Source organism: Pteronotus mesoamericanus, unplaced genomic scaffold, assembly GCF_021234165.1.
Source record: "Pteronotus mesoamericanus isolate MK-2021 breed Mesoamerican mustached bat unplaced genomic scaffold, CSHL_Meso_final contig_173, whole genome shotgun sequence".
Lineage (NCBI taxonomy): Eukaryota > Metazoa > Chordata > Mammalia > Chiroptera > Mormoopidae > Pteronotus > Pteronotus mesoamericanus.
In genome coordinates this window covers 18,184,877-18,206,265 of record NW_026555072.1, presented here as the reverse complement: position 1 = coordinate 18,206,265, position 21,389 = coordinate 18,184,877, and the positions used below count along the sequence as shown (strand labels likewise).

General features: G+C 39.2%; 1 protein-coding gene across 1 annotated transcript; it reads left to right on the top strand.

Annotated features, from left to right (window-relative positions):
* The first annotated feature begins 19,909 nt into the window (after window positions 1-19,909).
* Window positions 19,910-20,953, top strand: LOC129065096 (melanoma-associated antigen B4-like). The gene has a single exon (XM_054566353.1). It carries the CDS (start codon window positions 19,910-19,912, stop codon window positions 20,951-20,953), a length of 1,044 nt encoding a protein of 347 aa, XP_054422328.1.
* Window positions 20,954-21,389: the final 436 nt, after the last annotated feature.

Genomic DNA, 21,389 nt, shown 5'->3' with positions numbered 1-21,389 from the left:
CTCAACAACTTGTAAAAGGAAAGTAGAGGAAAATGTGCTCATTTTACATGTGGCAGACAAGAACACCAAGGTAAGTATTGAAAGAGCCAGCGCTCTTGAAGCAATGAAATTTTCATTAGCCCCTGAGGTATAGTCAGCTCCACAAATATAAAAGGCTTTGAAGACATTTAACTGGCTAGTGCTATTAACGTTCTATAGGAAGTTAAAGTACAATGTGGAACAATAACATACTGAATGTGAGAGCTGGGAACAATGGAGCATGGTCCTGGCCTTCTGGAATTTGAGCAGTAACCTATTTGTAAATCTGGAAGGTCTGTAAAAGCAGCCACTAGCCGGTCTAATAGGTTCCAGGTGTAAACTCTATAAGTGCAGTTGTCTTGACGAAGACAAGGTCCACCTTAGGTGTGTAACAATGTAAAAACTTCATTCCTTTAGTATGATATTTTCTCCTTTCTTTCCTTTTGATTCAAACCGGCTTCATCCAGCATCTGACTCACCTGCCTCCTTCTCTCTTGCAGGACCGCTCCTTTAAGCATTAAGCCTTCAGGACAATGAGGGTCTGCTTGGTATCAAATCATCTTAGGAATAAAGCCTCAGGTCTGTTGACCACAGAGACAGTTTCAGTCAAACTGAAGAAAACACCTAGGCCTCAGCTGTATTTCAGCTCCAGAAAAGCAGCAAAACCAGATGAAGGGATGCCATGGCTGATGTCATGACCAGATGCAATGACCAATGACCCCTTACCCTAGCACCGACCAATCAGTAGAGACCACGACCCTGACCATGACTTTAACTCCCTCAGTCTCCGTAATTACTGATTTTCCCCCTATATAACCCATGCCCTGGAAGCCACTGGGGAGCCAGGTTTTTGAGTATTAGCTCCCCTGTTTCTCCAGATGGGGGCCACTTCCCAAAAATAAACTTACTTTTTTTGCTGGAAAAGAAAAGCTGAGATGTGCCACAAACTGGCAGTCTAGGACTCAACAGTAGCAAGTCTTAAGTTAATCAACAGTGCATTGAGAGAATCCAGATAGTAGAAATAATATTGGAAAGTTAAGGCCACGTAGAAAGTTTGTATCTGAAAACTACTTGTGAAGCTGTAACAGGCTGCTCTTTTTAAAGAAATAGCTCTGACTTCCAGTTTCAGGTCTGACATGTAAAGAGCTTGGAAGTACTCACTTCTGCCTTCACAAGAAAAGAGCTGTTCTCATACTAAAAATCAACAATTCTTTTAGATTCATCAGAGAATTGAAGTCACAGGACAAACTCCTGCCCCCAAAACTGAAGAGACAGACAGGCAGATACAAAGAATCACAGCTTCCTAGGAACAGACACTGAGGAGCAGAAACCTGCAGCTGGAGGTAGAATGGTACAGAAAACTTTACATGGTAATTGATGAATTCTTGGAGGCTCAGTGTAGGCTAATTGGGGAGTTAAAGACTCCAGAGGGGCCCATTCTTAGTACCCCCACTTTCCTGAGTTTTACCTTTAGGAATCTTACCAGATTCTCACTATAAAGATCAGAGATAAATCTCCTCATTCTTTAGGGATGAGGGGAAAAGTAACACTTTTGAAACATCACCGGAATTCTCTGTTCTTAAGAGGGCCTGCTCTCATGGGAAACTATTTTACTAGAAGCTTAACTAAATGGGGTTTTACCAAAGCCTAACCAACATGGCAAGCCTGACAGTTCCAACCCAGCTCTCTCTAGCCTTCCATGTGGCAGAAGGGAAATAGCCAACTCAGACTCACTAAAATATTGAAAACTGGTCATAGAACTACAGATCCCTCCACCTTCTCACCACATCAATAAGGCTCATATATAACAACAGTGGGCTACAGCTAATAGAATTGGATGCCTCAGACCCTGAAAAACCTAAAGGCAATAAGGGAGAAAGAACAAGGACATTAGAGGAAATTTTAACCCCTGACAACACAATGACAACAAACAGTAAACACTGCCTAACTCCTAGCCAGATAAACTTAAACCTCACACTGAACCCATACCCCATACCTATCCCATACATCGTGTTTTGTGTCCTGCGAAAGCATTGCAAGGTATACTAAAAGAATGGACAAAACAAGCATCAGAACCATCAGACTCAGATATGGCAGAGATTTTGAAATTAACTGACTGGGGATTTAAAATAGTTATAATTAACCTGCTAAAAGATCTAATGGCAAAAAAGAGGACAATATGCAAGAAAAGATAAGTATTATAGGCAGAGAGATGAAAACTCTAAGAAAGAATCAAAACAAAATGCTAGAAATCAAAACTACTGTAATGGAAATGAAAACTGTCTTTGATGGATTCATCTGTAGATGATACACAGCCAAGAAAAGAAACAGTGAGCTTGAGGACATATCAATAAAAACTTCCAGAACTGAAATACAAAGGAAAAAAAAAGAATGAAAATGACTGAACAGAATATCCAAGAACTGTGGGAGAGTTACAAAAGTGTAACACACATATAATATCAATACCAGAAGGAAAGGAAAGAAAGAAAGGAAGAGAGGAAACACTGAAGTTTTAAAGACAAGGAATTTCCCAAAATTAAAGGCAGGCACCAAACCACAGATCCAGGAATTTCAGAGCACAATAAGCTGGATTAAAAAAAAAAGTTTGACATATAGGCACATCATATTCAAACTACAGAAAATCAAAGACCAAGAGAGAAACTTGGAAGAAACCAGAGAAAAATTGCCTTACCTACAGAGGAACAAGGATAAGAATTAAATCAGACTTATTTTCAGAAACCCTACAAGCAACAGGAGAGTGAGTGAAATATTTAAAGTACCGAGAAAACAAACAACTAACACAGAACTCTTTATCTAGCAAGAATCCTACAAAATTGAAGGAGAAATAAAGACTTTCCCATACAGACAAAAGCTGAGGAAATTTGTCACCAGTCGACCAGCCTTGAAAGAAATATTCAAAGAAGTTCTTCAGAGAGAAGGAAAATGATGCAGGTCAGAAACTTATATCTACATAAAGGAAAAAGGAGTGTCAAAGAACAACTAAATTAAAGTAAAATATTATCTCTTGTTTTTCCTATTCTTAATTTATCTAACAGGTAACAATTTGTTCAAAATAATAACAGTAACAATGTATTCAGTGACTGTAGCTTATGTATATGTGAAATGAAAGACAGCTATGTAATAAGGAATGAAAAGAGGAATTGGGAATGCTCTATTATAAGGTACATGTACTACCTGTGAAACAGTACAGTGTTATTTGAAAGTGGGCTTGGATTAGTTGTAAATATATATTGCTAGCCCTATGTCAACCCCTAAATTTTTTAAAAGTATGATTCATATGCTAAGACAGGAGAGAAAATGAAATCATGTAAAATGCTCAATTAAAACACAAGAAGGAAGGAAAAGAATGGAATACAAAAAAAAAAAAAAAGAAATACACTAATTGAATGACAGAAACTGTAAGAGGATATTTTTTAAAAAGACAAAACTAGATGTTGCCTACAAGAAACCCACTTTAAATATAAAGATAGATGAATTTAATGTAAAGGGACAGGTAAAGATATAAGCAGACACTCATCAAAAGAAAGCTGGAGAGCTACATTAATTTTGGACAAAGCAGCCTTCATAGCAAGGGAAATTATCACTGATAAAAAAGTGAATTGCATAATGATAAAAGGGTTGATTTTCCAATAAAACATAATCCTTCATATGTATTGTACCTAACAACAGAGCATCAAAATACATAAGGCAAAAATTGATACAATGTAAAGAGAAATGAAAAAATACACTATGATAACTGGAGATTTTGATACCCTTCTATTAATAATTAACATATCCAGCAAGCAAAAAATCAGTAAGGACACAGTTGAATTGAAGAGCACTATTGATCAATTGGATCTAATTTATTTAATCCAACAACAGTACAATACACATTCTTCTCAAGTTCACATGGAATATTCATCAAGACAGATGACATTCTGGGCCACAAAATATACCTTAACAATTTTAAAAGAATAGTCATCAAAAATATATATATGCTCTCAGACCACAGTAGAATTAAAATAGAAATCAATAATAGAAAGATAGCTGGGAAATCTCAATATATTTGGAGACTAAACAACACAATTCTAAATAACAGATAGATAAAAGAATAAACCTCAAGAGATATTGAAAATATTTTAACTAAATGAAAATGCAAGTAAAACCTATCAAAATTAGAAGGATATAGCAAAACCAGTGCCTAGAGAAAAATTTTACAGCATTGAATGCATATATTAGAAAAAATGGTCTAAAATTAATAATGTAAACTTCCACCTTAGGAAACTAGAAAAACAAGAGGAAATTTAATCCAAATTAAGCAGAAGAAAAGAAATAACAAAAGTCAGAGCACAAATCATTGAAATTGAAACTAGAAATCAATACAGAAAATCAATATAAAAAAAGCTGGTACTTTGAAAAGATATGTAACATATATCAAAACATATAGTCAGGCCAATAAAGAAAACAAAAGAAAACAAAAATTATTAATGTCAGAAATGAAAGAGGAGTCATCACTACTGGTCCCACGGACATGATAAGAATAATAAAAAAATATTTTGGACAATTCTTTGCCCACAAATTTGATAACTTACATGAAATGGACCAATTATTTGAAAAAAAAATCTAAAAAACTTACACAAAGAAAATTACATAATCTGAACAGACCTACAACTCTTAAAGAAATTGAAATCAATAACTAGTAACCTTCCAAAACAGAAATCAGCAGGCCCAAATTGTTTCACTACTGAATTTCATTAAACATATAAAAAATTATACAAATTTCTACAATGTTTCAAAAACCAGAAGCAGAGTAAACACCTCTTAATTCATTCTGTGAAGTCAGAATTAACCAAATACCAAAACAAAACATACATTACAAGAAAAAAAAACTAACTATCTCTCATAGTTACAAGATTTCTTAGCAAAATATTATCAAATCAAATTTTACAATGTATAAAAACCATTATACATAACAACCAAATGTGATTTATTCCAGGTATGCAAGGGTAGTTCAAAGTTTGAAAATCAACTAATGTAATGTGTTACATCAATAATCCAGAAAATTATATTATCATATGGATATATGCAGAAAAAGCATTTGACAAGATGTAACATTCATTCATGCTAATACACTGATAGAAGGGAACTTTGTTTAACCTGATAAAGAACATCTACAAGAAAATCTACAACTATAATGATCCTTTTTAAAATTTATTTTTAATTAAAATTGACATACAATATTATATTAGTTTCAGGTGTACAATATAGTGACAACTAACATCATTCTTAATGGTGAGAAACTAGATGCTTTCCCACTAAGATGAGGAACATGGCAAGGATGTCCCATCTCATCACTACTTATAGTCTATCAGAACATCTATCTAATACAATAAAACAAAACACGAAAAGGAAATAAAATGTACACAGATTGGGAAAGAAGGGAATAAAACTGTCTTTGTTTACAGGTGACATGATTGTCTCTATATAGAGAGGGAGGAAGAAAGGAGAAAGGATTTGTATAGACCAGCATTGTCCAGTAGAATTTTCTACATACATGGAAATGTTCTATATCTGTGTTGTTCAATATGGGAGCCACATATGACTACTGAACACTTGAAATACAACTCATGCAGCTAAAGCACTGAATTTTAATTTGTATTTAATTTTAATTCACTTAAATTTAAATAGTCACATGTCACTAATGATCACTGTATTGAGCAGCACGGGTATATATGATTTTCTCACTTGAAAAAATTCAGTGTTTTAGAAAATCCATGGAGTAAGTCATTATTGAGTCTAATACATTTAAAATACTAACTTTGAATATTATGGGCAATAAAGAAGTAAAATCTGCACTCCTCCTCTTGGGAATTCATTTCAGGGGAAAGAAAATTGAGTATTGAACAATTAAGTAACAACTGCAGTGTAACCTATACACAAAACCTGTAGATACCACTTTCAACTGTAAGGAAGGGTACTTTCGATTTAAAGCATAAGGCTATAAAGAAACTTAGTTATAAGTATAGAAGTGAAAAGATGTTAATAAATATATGGAGAAGTCTGAAAAGGGAGTGGGAAAAGAATATTATGTGTGACCTAGAACCTGTTTTTATCCTTACTTACAAGAAAAATCTAAATATTAATAGCGCCTTAGCAAGGTTTCAAGTAACCTTTTTAGCCATTTTTATTTTATTCATCCTGACACAAGTTGGACAGTTTGAGGCCTATATTTTAATAAATGGCCACAGCCAGCTGAAAAATATTCATTACTGAAAGAAAACTCAGCAGTTGAAAATGATCACCAAAAATTTTCACATTAAGTTCCAGAATATCTATGGACTTCCAGTTAGTATGTTTGAATTTAAATGGAAGACACTTTTTTAGAAAAGACTTTATTTATTTATTTTTAGAGAGGGGAAGAGAGGGAGAAAAAGAGGGAGAGAAACATCGATGTGTGGTTGCATTTCGCATGCCTCCTACTGGGGACCTGGCCCGCAACCCAGGCATGTGCCCTGACTGGGAATCGAACCGGTGACCCTTTGGTTCGGAGGCTGGCACTCAATCCACTGAGCCACACCAGCTAGGGAGGAAAACACTTTTTTATCTTCTTAATTTCAAGTTGTTTAATATTTATTAATAAAGTGCTAACAAGAAAGTGTGGTAACAGTGTGGCTTCAAATTTGACTTCTTGGACTCACTTGAGATCTCTTTTTTAAAATCTAGATTACAAGACCCTCTTGACTCAAGAGTTGCAGTGGGCTTGGAAATCAGTAGTCTCAATAAAGTCCCCAAGTGATTTTGATTACCAAGAGGGAAGGGAACCCATTGCTTTTTAAAATTTAATTTTTCAATTACTGTTTATTTACATTCAATATTATTCTGTATTAGTTTCCGGTGCACAGCATAGTGGTTACACAACATACACTTTACCAAGTGTTCCCTGATATTTCCAGTACCCATCTGACACCATACATAGTTATTACAATATTATTGACTATATTCCCTATGCTGTACTTTACATCGCCATGACTACTTTGTAACTACAAATCTGTACTTCTTGATCCCTTCACCTTTTTGACCCAGTCCCAGCAAACTCTCCTCTCCACTGGCAACCATCAGTCTGTTCCCTGTACCTGAGTCTGTTTCTATTTTGTTTGGAACCTACTTCTTTTTAAGAACTCGCAAGTTCTGTTGTCCATCACTTTCCCCAGCTAATGCTAAGAGACTACAAAGAAGCTACCACTTCCCCAATGCTCCCTTCATTTTGCCCATTTCCAATGTTCCCATTTCCCATCCCATTCCCTCCAACACACAGAACTCCACTTTTCCTCTGCCTCATTTGTGGGATTCTCTGCAGCATAATTGTGTACTCCAGGCACCTAAATGGACTCTGAATTTAACAAAGATCTCCTCTTATTTAAACAGAGCTTTAATTAAAACAGAACTCCTTTGATTTCAACAATACCTACATATTAAGTTATATTGTAATCTCTCTTGTACCTTTTGTTGATTGATGTTCTGGATTTTGAACTCTTGCTGTTTTTTGTCATTACAGAAAGATTGTTTTCATCACTCTTAGTATTGACTCCATTTTGCTCTCCAAATAGCTTACCTATGTCTTCATCTTTGTTCAGAAACTGAAAGCCAGGAACACCTTAGTTCTACCAATTTGGACTTGCATAGACATTTCATATAATCTAGAACTTAAAACCTCATTTCTCTAGGTAACAGACACTTGATCTGGACCTCTAGCTTTCAGTCATAAATGTCACATCTAATCCAACCAATTAAACACATATCTGACAAATGTAGGCCACTTTATCACTGTGTATGTAGTGGATGTTAATGTATGGAAAAATTATATTCTACATTAGGTGCTCTCTGTCAATCACTGACAAAACCTGAAGTTTGAATCTTGATGATGGATTTTTGTTTCCTTTTATTCTTGCTCTTTGAATATCCTATGCAATTTTAAAGTTATGTTCTCCACAGGGTTCTGCTTTAAGAGAAGATTATTGTCAACAGTTTAAGCAAAGCCCTACAGCAATCAAAGCAGTGTATAGTCATTGGATGAAGTAGGAAGGGATAATTTAAAGAACCTCATTTTTTTCTTGGGGCTGAGTTTCTTTACCCATGTGCAAACTGAAAAGAACTAACTACGTGGTAGGATTCTGCCATTGTTAACTAGGTGGTTTGCATATGCCAAGCTGAGATTTTTTTTTTCCAGAGACTTGCAAAATTTTTTTAGTGAAAAAATAGTTTGATGACAACAGATGTCTCTAAGTAGTGATTATATTGTTAATGGTGTTGATTTTCTTTGTGATTTTCCTACTTCTCTACAATGATCATTTTAAACATTAATATTTTTGAATAGGTTTTTATGATGACATGGGAAAAAAAGAAGAAACAGAATGATTCTCTAAAAACAAAACTGGCACTTTGAAAAGGTGATTATCTGCTTAAAAATTGACTGTTTTTATTTTGTTGTGAGTTTCTTTCTCTGTAATGAAAGACTGATATGTGGTAGTACATCATTATAGAACTTGAAGTTGTCTCCATATATCAATGGCTATTCTAAGGATATATTTTCAACTGAAAAGTTTTTCTAGTGAAGTCAAAAAGCCTTGCTCCAATTTCCTGATTAATAATTGTGTGGTATTTTAAAATCATATGCATATTACCCTGGATGGGTGGCTCAGTGGATTGAGCGCTGGCCTGTGAATTGAAAGATCACTGATTCAATTCCCAGTTAGAGCACATGCCTGAGTTGCAGCCCAGGTCCCCAGTTGGCGTGCGAGAAGCAACCTATTTGATGTACCTCTCACATGTTTCTCTCCCTCTCACTCTCTCCCCCCTCTCTAAAACTAAATAAATAAAATCTAAAACCATATGCATATCCAATTATCACAGAGGGAAATATCACAACACTAACATCCCATTGAAGAGGCATTGCTACAATAAGTGGCAGTATCACAGATTCCAGAATCGATTATATTTAATATCTTTGTTAATTATCTAACTGTCACATGACTAAAACAATATATTATTGATATTCATGAGTTTTGTTTTGCTGGGAGATAAAGACACTAATGCTAAAATTACAAGGAGATACGGTAAGTACAGCTCTAAATATATTACTCATATACTGTGTTTTCTAATGTCAGCTACCTTGTGCTCTCACGGGTTTCTCTTTTATTAGAAAATGCTTTGAAATATAACATTTAAGAAAGTAACTTGATGAGGTCAACACATTTCTAATGGTCTGTATACCTTAAATCCAAATCACAAGAAAAAGACTGGGTTTGTAGTACAGCTTTGCCTAGGAAATTGCTTTAAATTTTATTTGAACTGTAAAGAGGAAAATGGGGCTGTGTTTTCAGCTGTACCCTGCCAGACTTCTAGAGGCATCTCAGGGTCATTTTTTTCTGAACCCCTGTCTCCATTCCCTGTCTTTGTCTTTCCCAGATAGATCTACTATGTATGTGTGTCCTCTGCAGGGACATGGATTGCCCCAGTTCCTGAACAAATCATTATAAGAATAGCAAAAAAGAATATCAACCTCAGTCCCAATTATCCAAAGGAGCCCAGAATTAAGTCCTTTAAAAACTGTGGAACCCTATACCAGTTGGAGGAATTGCAGCCACTTGTGTAGCTTCCATATTACCACATTTCCTTTTCACTCTCACTATATAAAGTCAGTTCATAAGATAGAATTTCTCCCCTGTGATTTCCAAACATTCTTATTCTCCACTGAGAGTGAACACCTGCCCTGTATTCATGCTTTTCTGATTATTTCCCCTACAGCTGACTGGCTCTAGCTTATTTTCCCCCTTGGGGTTTTGGAGGGCTGACAAAATATGCATCTACTTTCCTTTCAGCAGCCCTAGTACAGTACCATTCTTCGAGAACTTTAGGGTTACCTGTATTTCACATGACCCTTAGACTGTGTCTCTCAATGATCATTATCTCAAGCAAGTTCTGTATGTGACTGAGTCCTGTTCACTCTAAACTCAAATTTTGGAAAAGTACCTGAAGAGCTGATATTTCATGTTCCTCCCTAAAGAGATGTCCTTGTACTTTATAGGCACTAAAGCAGACATTTTGTTTTAAAATGTCCCCAGCTTGTATTCTTGTCCCCTGCAAGGACCACTGTATCTTCACCAAAAACATTCCAAAAGAAATAAGTTGAGCATCTTCCAGGAACCTCATAAACACCGTCTCCAAAATGCATAATGTTCTGTGTTGAAATTTTGAGATTCAAAGCAAAAAAAATTGACAGGAGAGCATACTTTCCATGGTCAAATATGGTAAGAAAACTCAGCATACTATATCATCCCTCTTGGAGTTTCTGGCATAGTCGAGGCTCTGGGAATCTTGCAGTGAAAACAAAACCAGAAACTAAAATATTTTTAACTTTGAGCCAGTTTACTCTAAAATAATTGTAAAAATTTTAGTAGCACCTAATATTATCTCACAGGCCCTATGTTTGGAAATGCTGATGTAAACACCATTACAGTGCTGATTGGGAGGTATCTTCAATTCCCTGTAATAAAACATCTCAGCAAGACATGCAGGCACAGTCTGCTATTTCACCATTCATTGCTGTCACTCCCTCCCCAATAGGTCCCTTGCAGACTCTCAAACTTGCTTTTCTCTGAGTGCCATGATGTCTCAGAGTACCTCCCATATGAACTAAGAATAATATAACTCCAAAACGCACAGACCTCAGAGTCTTGCTCCACCTCTGTGATGAGACCTGGGAGTCCCAGGCAGAATTTTAAGTTGTAGTCTCTCACTTCCCCCTCAGGCATGTTTGCCAGATGTCCTGCATATATAATAAGGTCCTGTATTTCTTTGTCCTGTGCAATTTTCTCCTCAGAAGACTCAAAGAGGTGAGGTCCTTGGTCTAAAGGAGGTAACCCCATTTCATCAGAGAAAGGAATTCCATACTCGGCCAGGAATCAAGGTGAGGAATCAGAATAAGGGACGAGGAGACCACCCACCCCAGAAAAGAGGGTGCCCCCAAGACTTAAGGTCCTTCTGTCACACAGAGGTGGCCATATGTGATGGTGCCCCCTCACTTCCTCATAGCAGTCACAGGGAGGTGAAGGCCTTGGTCAAAGAGGATATAGCCTCAGGTCAGCAGAGTGTCTTAATAGCTGCCAGCAGTCATGGCGAGGACCTTGAGTGAGAACTGAGGGGACCACCCACCTTAGTATAGAGGGGACCCCACAAAGTCTAATTCTGTCTGCCCTACTGTGAGACCTGGAAAGTCTCCAACTGGGTTGGCTGGCTTTACTGTGAAATGCCTTCTTAACTCCTCCTTCAAGTATTTATGGAACCAGCAGGACAAGAGACCTGTGAGGACCTAGACCACTGGCCTTAGGAAAAATCTCTTGGAGTTGACCTTTGTCAGAGACAACAAAGTTGAGTTTACCAGATGAGGCCACTCAGGTCCTCCTTTTCTTTAGCCTGTGGTGCCCTATCACCATGCCTCTTTCCCACGTTCCTGGCTATTGATATCAACAAGAGTCATCATGAATCAATGTCAGAAGCATCAGTGCTGCATACATCAGAAACACTTTCAGGCCCACAGGGAGACCCAAAGCCAAGAGTGTCCACAAACACTTCATCAGACATATCAGATGACAACTCCAGTGGTCACAAATGGAAGAAAGTGGCTTTGTTGGTGAATTCCCTTGTGCTCAGTTATTAAATGAAATAGTACATCACAAAGTCAGATATGATGGAGAATTTCATAAAAGAGGATAAGAAACCCTTCCTGAGATACTCAGGAGAGCCTCTGAGGACATGAAGCTAGTCTCTCTGAGTTGAAATGAAGGAGGCGGACCACTCTTAAAACCTTGTCAGAAAACTGGACCTCACTTAAAATAAGAGGCTGAGTTATGAAAAAGGCATGCATAAGACTAGTCTCCTAATGACTGTCCTGGACCTGATATTCACCAAGGGCAACTGTATCACTGAGGAAATTGGGAAGAGCTAAATATAATGGGTGTCAATTCTGGGAAGAGGCACTTCATCCTTGTGGACCTAATGGAGCTCACTATCAGCGATTTGGTGCAGCTAAAAAGCCATAACTACTGGCAGTGATTCTCCATGCTATGAGTTCCTGTGGGGTCCAAGGACCCGCACTGAAACCACCAAGATGACAGCCCTGGAGTTTTCGGCCAAGGTCAATGATACATCACCAATGCCTTCCTATGTCATTATAAAGAGGCTTTGGAAGATGAGGAAGAGAGAGGCCAAGCCAGAGATGCAGCCAGGGCTACCACTACTGGTACCAAACATAGGCCAAACAATGGCCAAAGTCATTGTGCGGCCAGGATCACGTCCAGTAGTTCCAACCACCCCTAATGAGGCCTGAGACAGCCTCATTTTGTGTTCAAAGTGGGTAATCAGTGTTCCAAGAAGCAGACGGTCAGGACAGGAATAAAGGGCAGAGAGAGTACGTCTCTTTCGTTTTCCTAATCCATATGGGTAAATGTAGATTTATTTACTTATTTATTGGTACTTATAAATGTTGTTCATTTTAATGGAAGATTTATTTAGCTTCAGATTCTAAGTTTTTGAATGACATGTGCCTTACTTTTATTTGTTTATCAGGTTTAAGAATATGAGTTTGGAATTTAGTAAAAAGTAGAACCATTGAATTATTTTTTCTGCGATCTACACAAAATAACATAACATTGGAATATGCATTTTCTTGGAAATGTGAAAGAAGCCTACATTAGAATAAGATCATACAAAAAATAAAAGGCTAAGAGATGGTCAGTTCTTGGTTTGCCTTATACCTTTTAGTTTTTATTTTTGTAAAACTAAAAGATATATAGCTGGATTTGCTTGGCTTATTCAAGACTATAGAATAAATTAATAGTAATAATTAGGATTACTTATTCACTGGCTCTTTAATTCTCCCAAATATTGACAAAATATCTGCTTTTGGAAGTTTCCATGATAGCTCTGGGGATGGAAATTAAAAAAAAAAAAAAAGACTGAGCTATTGCCCATAGAATTTTAGTGGTTAGGAGCAGCTATGATATAAAAAGAAGGTAAGATTATCTCTCCGACATAAGAGATAAACAAAATAGGAAGATGAAGAAAAGGGGAAGTTCCCAATTAGAGCTTCAAGTGTAAATGCCTTAAAGCAAGGCAGAGTTGAGACTTGTAAAACGGCAAGTTCCTCAGTGACAGGGAATTCTAAGTTAGCTGCATGGTGGGCTAGATGAGTCTGTGATACTGGTGATCAGGGGCCAGACTCTCAGATGGAGAAACTCATGGTTGAGAATTAATCCTGAAATGCAAAACTGCCCTTAACAGTTACTTTGGGATTGAGGGTAAACCAGAGAGAATTTCCACCTGGGCCAGGTATAGAACGCGTCCTGTGCTCTTGTCCCAGTGCAGATGAGCACAATGTGAAATTTAGATGTTTTACACATTAACTCAGTGAGTTTCTGAAAACTAAGGATGAGTCTCCTTTGAGGTGAGAAGGTAAGAAGCCACTGGGCACTCTTTGCACTGAGCTTGGAGCATCATATCCTGCTCCAGCAAAATGGCATTCAAATTAAGTTATCATGTACATAAACAAGTCCTAGGCTTTGGTGCTGGTTAAATTAATGAAAACAAGAGTGGTGTATATGAAAGGGCTTCTAGGAGGGAAGAAAGCTGTCAATCCTTGACACAAATTCTACAAGCATTGTGTTGCATCTACCTGGGGAAGTATACCTTATACCCACACTGAATGACTTATCCTGCAATAGGGAAATATTACTGAGTTTTCATGGCTAATCATTATTTTAGCTGACTGGATTTCTTTGTTCTAGAATGCTACATACTTGCTGATTTATGCTGGATTAAAACAAACAATCCCAGCAAGGTGAGTGGCATTATTGGGGTTCAAGTTAATAATAGTAATAAATGCCATGTTGAAGTCTCAGTAGAGGTCAGGTGCTCTTCAGGCACTTAATACATATTAACCACATTCCACCAGTCCAATAAGATAGAGCTTATCAAACCCACTTTACAGATGCAGAGCCTGATGCTCATGAAGTTTAGAAATGTGCCCAAATTCACACAGCTGTTAAGGGACAAGACTGAAACCAGAACTCCCGATCTGGGTTAGCTTAGAGCTCACACTAAACCCCTTTAATCTTTCTGGACTAATGAAGGTAGTCCCAGATACGCAGAGGGAGAAAACCCAGGCCTTAACAAGAGTAATGGTAAAGACTTTAGGTGTTGTAAAGGAATCCCCACTAGCAGAGGGAGTAAAACAGAACCCAATCTTATTTTTAACCCTGGGAAACTAGAAGAGTTATAGCTAATTACAACTGTGGGGCCTCAGGAAGGAAGGCTCTTACTTTGAAAGAGGGAGCCCCAATTCTGCGGAAGAAGTGGTCTTGGCCTTAACTGAAGTTATGAAGAGGCACCTGAGTGCTGAAGATGAAACTGCTCCCTAAAGAGAGGGTCTCGCAGGGAACTTGACCTGCTGTCAGGCTTATGAGGCAGAGGAAGGACAAGACATGTGTCGCATAATCAAACATCCACTCTAGGAACTCAGAAACATGAGGATTTTGTTCAGAGGATGGCAGACTCAGGTAATTAAAAAGAGAAGACCCACTTTGCGAAACAAACAAGATGAAGACACTAAGTGAGGACTTACGGTCCACGAACATCTCACCAAAGGGTCCAAAAAAGTACCACCCCATTTATCAGGCCGTAAGGCGCAGGGCACACATCTGAAGCCGTCCGCCCAAACTGCCACACTAGGACTCAGGAAAGTGAGCACTTGGTTGGCGGCTAGGACCACCCAGATCACAGGACGAGCCCAGGTTCTGAAGACACAAAAGAGCGGGCCCTGAGTGACGACCCAGAGCACACCGACTCCTAAGCAACGGGGTTCCGCAGAGCCCCGTGCAGCAATCAGTTCTCAGGCACCGCGGACAGCCCTGCCGGATAGGACCCACCTACTTCCGCTTGGGAGCGAGGGCCTTTCCTAGTGCGCACAGAGGGCTGCATTCCAGCTGAGGGTGGATTCTTAAGACGGGCCTCGAGTAAAGGTGAGGACTCTGAGTGGGACTTGGAGAAACCACAGCCCTCCCAGAGCGAAGGTGGGCTCCCCCCGACCCCGTCCCCTGTCATTGGGCTCTGAAAGGCTGTCGCAGAGCCGTCGGGCTGAATTTGGCCTCGAATGTGTTAGCGAGAAGGCCTTCCTTGCTCGATGGCAGTAGCCCGATTCGGCAAACAGATGATATACAGGTCCGAACTGCCTTTTTTAAAAAGTTTCATTTTTATTTATTTATTTTTATTGTTCAATTACTGTTGCCCCCATTTTGCCCCCAATACTCTCCCCTGCCCTGCTCACCGTCACCTCCCGCATTCAATCCTTCCCCTGCCTCCCTGTTGTTTTTGCCTATGGGTCCTTTATACATGTTCCTTTACGATTCTTCCCCTTTTTTCACCCGTTATCCCCCACTCCCCGCCAGTCCTGTCACTCTGAGTTTGTTCTTTATTTCCATGTCTCTGGTTCTGTTTTCCTTGCTTGTTTGTTTCGTTGATTAGGTTCCGCTTGTAGGTAAGATCATGTGGTATTTGTCTTCTGCCCCCTGGCTTATTTCGCTTAGCATAATGCTCTCCAGTTCCATCCATGCTGTCGCGAAGGGTAGGAGCTCCTTCTTTCTTTCTGCTGCATAGTATTCCGTTGTGTAAATGGACCACAGTTTCTTGATCCACTCATTTACTTATGGGCATTTAGGCTGTTTCCAGCACTTGGCTATTGTAAATAGGGCTGCTATGAACATTGGGTTGCATAAGTTCTTTTCAATTGGTGTTTTGGGATTCTTAGGGTATAATTTCATTTTTAGTTTTTTGAGGAAATTCCATACTGTTTTCCACAGTGGCTGCACCAGTCTGCATTCCCACCAACAGTGTACTAAGGGTTCCCTTTTCTCCACAACCTCGCCAGCACTTGTTGTTTGTTGATCTGTTTATGATGGCCGTTCTGACCAGAGTGAAGAGGTATCTCATTGTGGTTTTAATTTACCTCTCTCTGACGGCTACTGATGTTGAGCATCCTTTCTTATCTCAATGGGCCCTCTGTATGTCCTTCTTGGAAAAGTATCAGTTCAGGACCCCTGCCCATTTATTAATTGGATTGTTTGGTGTCTTGGTGTGGAGTCTGGTGAGTTCTTTATATGTTTTAGAGATCAAACCCTTGTCCGAGGTATCATTGGCAAATATGTTTTCCCATATGATTGGTACCATTTTCACTTTGCTGATGTTTTCTTTAGGCATGCAGAAGCTTTTTAATTTGATGTAGCCACATTTGTTTATTATTTCCTTTATGTCCCTTGCTCTAGTGGACATATTGGTAAAAATTTTGCTGAGTGGTATATCAGAAATTTTCCTGCTAATTTTTTTCTCTAGGACTTTTATGGTGTCACAACTTATATTTAAGACTTTTATCTACCTTAAGTTTATGTTTGCATATGGTGTAAGTTGGTGGTTGAGTTTCATTTTTTTGCATGTACCTGTCCAAATCTCCCAACACCATTGGTTAAAGAGGCTGTTTTTACTCCATTTTATGCTCCAGCCACCTTTGTCCAATATTAATTGACTGTAGAGTCGTGGGTCTTTTTCTGGGCTCTCTGTTCTGTTCCATGTACCAGATTTTTTTGATTACAGTGGCCTTGAAATATTGTCTGATATCAGGTATTGTGATCCCTCCAACCTTGTTCTTTCTCAAGGTTGCTGAGGCTATTTGGGGTCATTTATGGTTCCATATAAAATTTTCAAATACTTTTTCTGTATCTACAAAACATGTCTTGGCATTTTAATAGAGATTGTTTTGAGTCTGTAAATTGCTTTGGGTAATATGAACATTTTAATGATGTTAATTCTTCCAATCCATGAACACAATATATGCTTCCATTTATTTGTGTCTTTCTTAATTCTTTCTTCAGTGTTCTGTACATTTCTGAGTGCAGGTCTTTTACCTCCTTGGTTCTATTATTAGGTACTTTATTTTTCTTGCTGCTACAGTTAATGAGATTCTTTTCCTAATTTCTGTTTCTGATACTTCATTGTTGGCTTACAAAAATGTATTTGATTTCTGAATATTGACTTTGTATCCTGCTGTTTTGCCAAATTCATTTATTAGGTCGAGTAGTTTTTTGGTGGAGTCTGTAGGGTTTTCTATGTACAGTATCATGTCATCTGCAAACAATGACAGTTTTACTTCCTCCTTTCCAATTTGGATGACTTTTATTTCTTTTTATTGTCTGGTCACTGTGGCTAGAACTTCCAATACTATGTTGAATAAAAGTGGTGAAAGCAGACACCCTTGTCTTATTCCTGACCTTAGTAGAAAAGCTTTCAGTTTTTGCCCATTGGCTATGATGTTGTCTGTAGGTTTCTCATACATAGCTTTATTGTGTTGAGGTGTGCTCCCTCTACTACCACTTTGCTGAGTGTTTTTTATCATAAATGGGTACTGTACCTTATCAAATGCTTTTTCTGCATCTGTTGATGTTATCACGTGATTTTTGTCTTTCCTTTTCTTTATATGATGTATTACGTTTATTGATGTGTGAATATTGTACCATCCTTGCATCCCTGGGACGAATCCCACTTTATCATGGTGGATGATCTTTTTAATGTATTGCTGGAGGTGGTTTGCCAATATTTTGTTAAGGATTTTAGCATCTATGTTCAGCGATGTTGCCCTGTAGTTTTATTTCTTGTGTCTTTGTCTGGTTGTAGGATTAGGATGATACTGGTCTTATAAAAAGAGTTTGGGAGCCTTCCCTTTTCTTGGACTTTTTGGAATACTTTGAGAAGGATAGGGGTTAGCTCTTCCTTAAATGTTTTATAAAATTCTCCTGTGAAACCATCCAGTCTAGGGCTTTTGTGTGTCAGGAGTTTTTTTTTGTTTGTTTGTTTGTTTGTTTGTTTGTTTGTTTTATTACTGCTTCAATTTCACAGTCTGTTCAGGCTTTCTGCTGCTTCTTGATTCAGTTTTGGAAGATTATATATTTCTAGAAATTTGTCCATTTCACCCAGATTTTCAAATGTCTTGGCATATAGTTGTTCATAGTAATTTCTTACATTCCTTTGTATTTCTGTGGTATCAGTTTTAATTTCTCCTTTCATTTCTGATTTGATTTATTTGGGTCCTCTCTATTTTTTTCTTGATGAGCCTAGTTAAAGGTCCGAACTGCTTTCAAGATGCAGGCCTGAATGCTTAAGAGTCGACCTCTATCCTGAAAAGTGGGCCGCAAAGAGCAGCAACCCAGCTCTCAGCTCCAGGAGGCACCAGGAAGAGGAGACAAAGAAAAAGCAAAGTAATATCCTTTTTAGCGGTAACTCAGGGAGGCGAGAGCTGCACCCACAAACTTCTAAACTCAGCAAATGCGGCCTGGGCAGAGCTGGCAGGCTGAGCTGGACCCTCCTTTCCTCTGGCGGTGGTCTCAGGGTGGTGATGGCCTTGGTTTGGTAGAGGAAGCCCAATTCACAAAAGGGGAGCCAGCCCCTAAGTGGATTCAGTGTTGTGACAGTATAAAGGATAGGATACCCTGCCCAGAAAGTAGGTGGCCACCTGAAGTCTCAGCCCTGTTTTCAGCCCTGGGAGATTGGGCATATCGCCATGATGAGTTCCACTCACTTCTTTCCTGGCCATCTCAGGGAAGGGAAAGATTAGGTCAAATGGGGTAACTTCCTGTCATGGGTGGCAAAATTTCATGTTATGACAGGTTTCCCAGAGAGACCTTTGTGGACTGGAGGGATGTGCCACACCATACCAGTGGAGACACAAAGAATCCTCCTTATTTTCCATGCTGTCAGACATCAAGGATAGATGTCATGCAGGAGGGCCCATCCGTGGTCACTCAAGAGAAATAGGAAATTGAGGAGAGTGGTCCCAGGTTAGGAAAAAGAGAAAGTGTGACCCCAGCAGGAGACAATTTTAGACCTTGAATTGGGATTCTGTGTGAAGCCACCTACCATAGGACCTCAACTTTCTTACAACAGCGCCCACCCTTGGGAGACCACTTTTGGTCATAAAAGGTCAACTTCATTTCCTTTTATTGGGTTTCAAGGATGTTGGCTCTTACTGTGAGAAGTTCTCTACTAGGACATGAAAGTGTCCATCTCAACTCTTTAATATCAGCCCCAGAGATTTCAGGGATGGGCTGTCAGGTGGAGCAACACCCTCACTTCCTTATATAAGTTGTAAGAGAGGTGAAAGCTTTAGTTGGAAGTTCCAGCCACCAGTCAGCCCAAGAGGAGTGGTCCCAAGCCTTAAAAGAAGGCAAGGTGAAGACCTTGGCTGTCAACTAAGGATCCAAATGAACTCAGGAAACAGCCCCACTAAGTTCTCAGCACTGGGTGTTCCCTGACACACATGTGGGCTGAGGCTCCTGTCCAGTTCTTTCTCCTGGGTCCCTGAGAACATTGCAGTGTTGACATCAGAGTAGCAGAGGGGAAGGTGGTTAGGCTGTGCCCAGAGTTGACATGATAATACTGCAGATGAACTGAGAGAACCCCACATACCAGAACAAAAAGGGCTACACTGACATCACCTGCTGTCACCTGAATAAAGTCAAGGCAGGGTTGGTAGGTTGCAGCGTAAGACTGTCTCTAAAAGTTCTGTGGTTCCTTTATGGGACTTTTAAGGGACAGGCTGAAATGGAGAACAGGAGCTTTGTGGATTCCTAGAGTAGTGCCCTATAAAAAAGCCTACAGAGTCAGCGTGTAATAAAGCCAAGGTGGAATCTACCTGTTGAAGGTGTTCACATCCTCCCTTTCTCCATCCACCAGGTGCCCACATCACCTCTTTGTTGGTGCACACTGTTGTCTGCTGTCCTGAAAAACAATCATCATGCCTCGTGGTCACAAGAGTAGGCTCCGTGCTCGTGAGAAGCGCCGTCAAAACAGAGCTGAGACCCAAAGTCTTAAGAGTGCTGAGGGCACTAATGGAAAGGAAGAAGAGGCTGCTTGCTCCTCCTCTTCTGTCCTGGAGGACCCTCCCTTGAGCTCCACTGGTGCTGGCCCTCTCCGGGCACCTTCGAGCACCCCAGTCTCCACTGGTGCTGCTGCAGGTGTTTCATGTGAAAGATCTGCTGGGAAAGCTAAGGGCCGTGTTCATAAAAGTAAAAATTCTTCTGGGGCTTCAACTTCCACTGGGAGCCCTGGCAAAGATCTTCTAAGGAAGAAGGCTACTCAGTTGGTGGAGTACCTGATGTATCAGTATAAAATGAAAGAGTCCATTAAGAAGGCAGACATGCTGAAGGTAGTACACAAATGGTACAGAAAGGACTTCCCTGAGATTCTCAGGAAAGCCTGTGAGCGCATAGATCTGTTTTTTGGCCTAGAATTGAAAGAAGTCAAGCCCAACAGTAACTATTACATACTTGTTGACAGTCATGATGACACCAGCAATGGGAGTCTGAGCAGAGGCTGGAGATTTCCTTTGAAAGGGATTCTAATGCCTCTCCTGAGCGTGATCTTCCTCAATGGCAACCGCGCCTCCGAGGAGGAGATCTGGGAATTCCTGAATACGTTGGGCATCTATGATGGAAAAAGTCACTTAATTTTTGGGGAGCCCAAGAAGCTTATCACCCAAGATTTGGTGCAGGAAGAATACCTGGTGTACCAGCAGGTGCTCAACAGTGATCCTCCACGCTACGAGTTCCTGTGGGGTCCAAAAGCCCTAGCTGAGAGCAGCAAGATGAAAGTCCTAGAGTTTTTGGCCAAGCTCAATGATAGTGATCTCACAGCCTTCCCATGTTATTATGAAGAGGCTTTGAAAGATGAGGAAGAGAGAGCCCAAGCCAGACCCCAGGCTGAAACCAGGGCTGGCAGTCCTTCCAAGGCCAGCAGTCACCCCACAGCCACATCCAGCCACTACCCCCACCCTGAGTGATGTCGAGATAGAGCGTTCAATGTGTGGTTGGAAAGGCCTTTTAAACATTTTCCTAATATGCAAAATACCTTGTTGGCTTATTTTTCAGCGTCTTTTTTTTTTTTTTGCAATTTCAAGTGGTGTTCTTTTAGATAGAGTGTATGTTTAGATTCAAAATATAAGTTTATGAACACATGGATTGCACATTAATACCATATATGAGGTTAGGAATAAAATTTTGTTTTTGAAATAAAAATTGGCAATCCTTCAATCACTTTTGTGATCCAGAACAAGTTATCTTGGTTTTAAAATAGCAATGTCTTTTGAGGTGTGAGCAAAGTTTACACTAAAATAATTGGGAGCAATAGATAGATGCATAGATGAATAAGTGGATAAAGTCAATATTGGCCACTTAAAATTTTAATTACAATTGACTTACAATATAATATTAGTTTCA

Excerpts from the sequence above, each read along its gene's own strand:
- LOC129065096 (XM_054566353.1), top strand. The coding sequence starts at position 19,910 with ATGCCTCGTGGTCACAAGAGTAGGCTCCGTGCTCGTGAGAAGCGCCGT.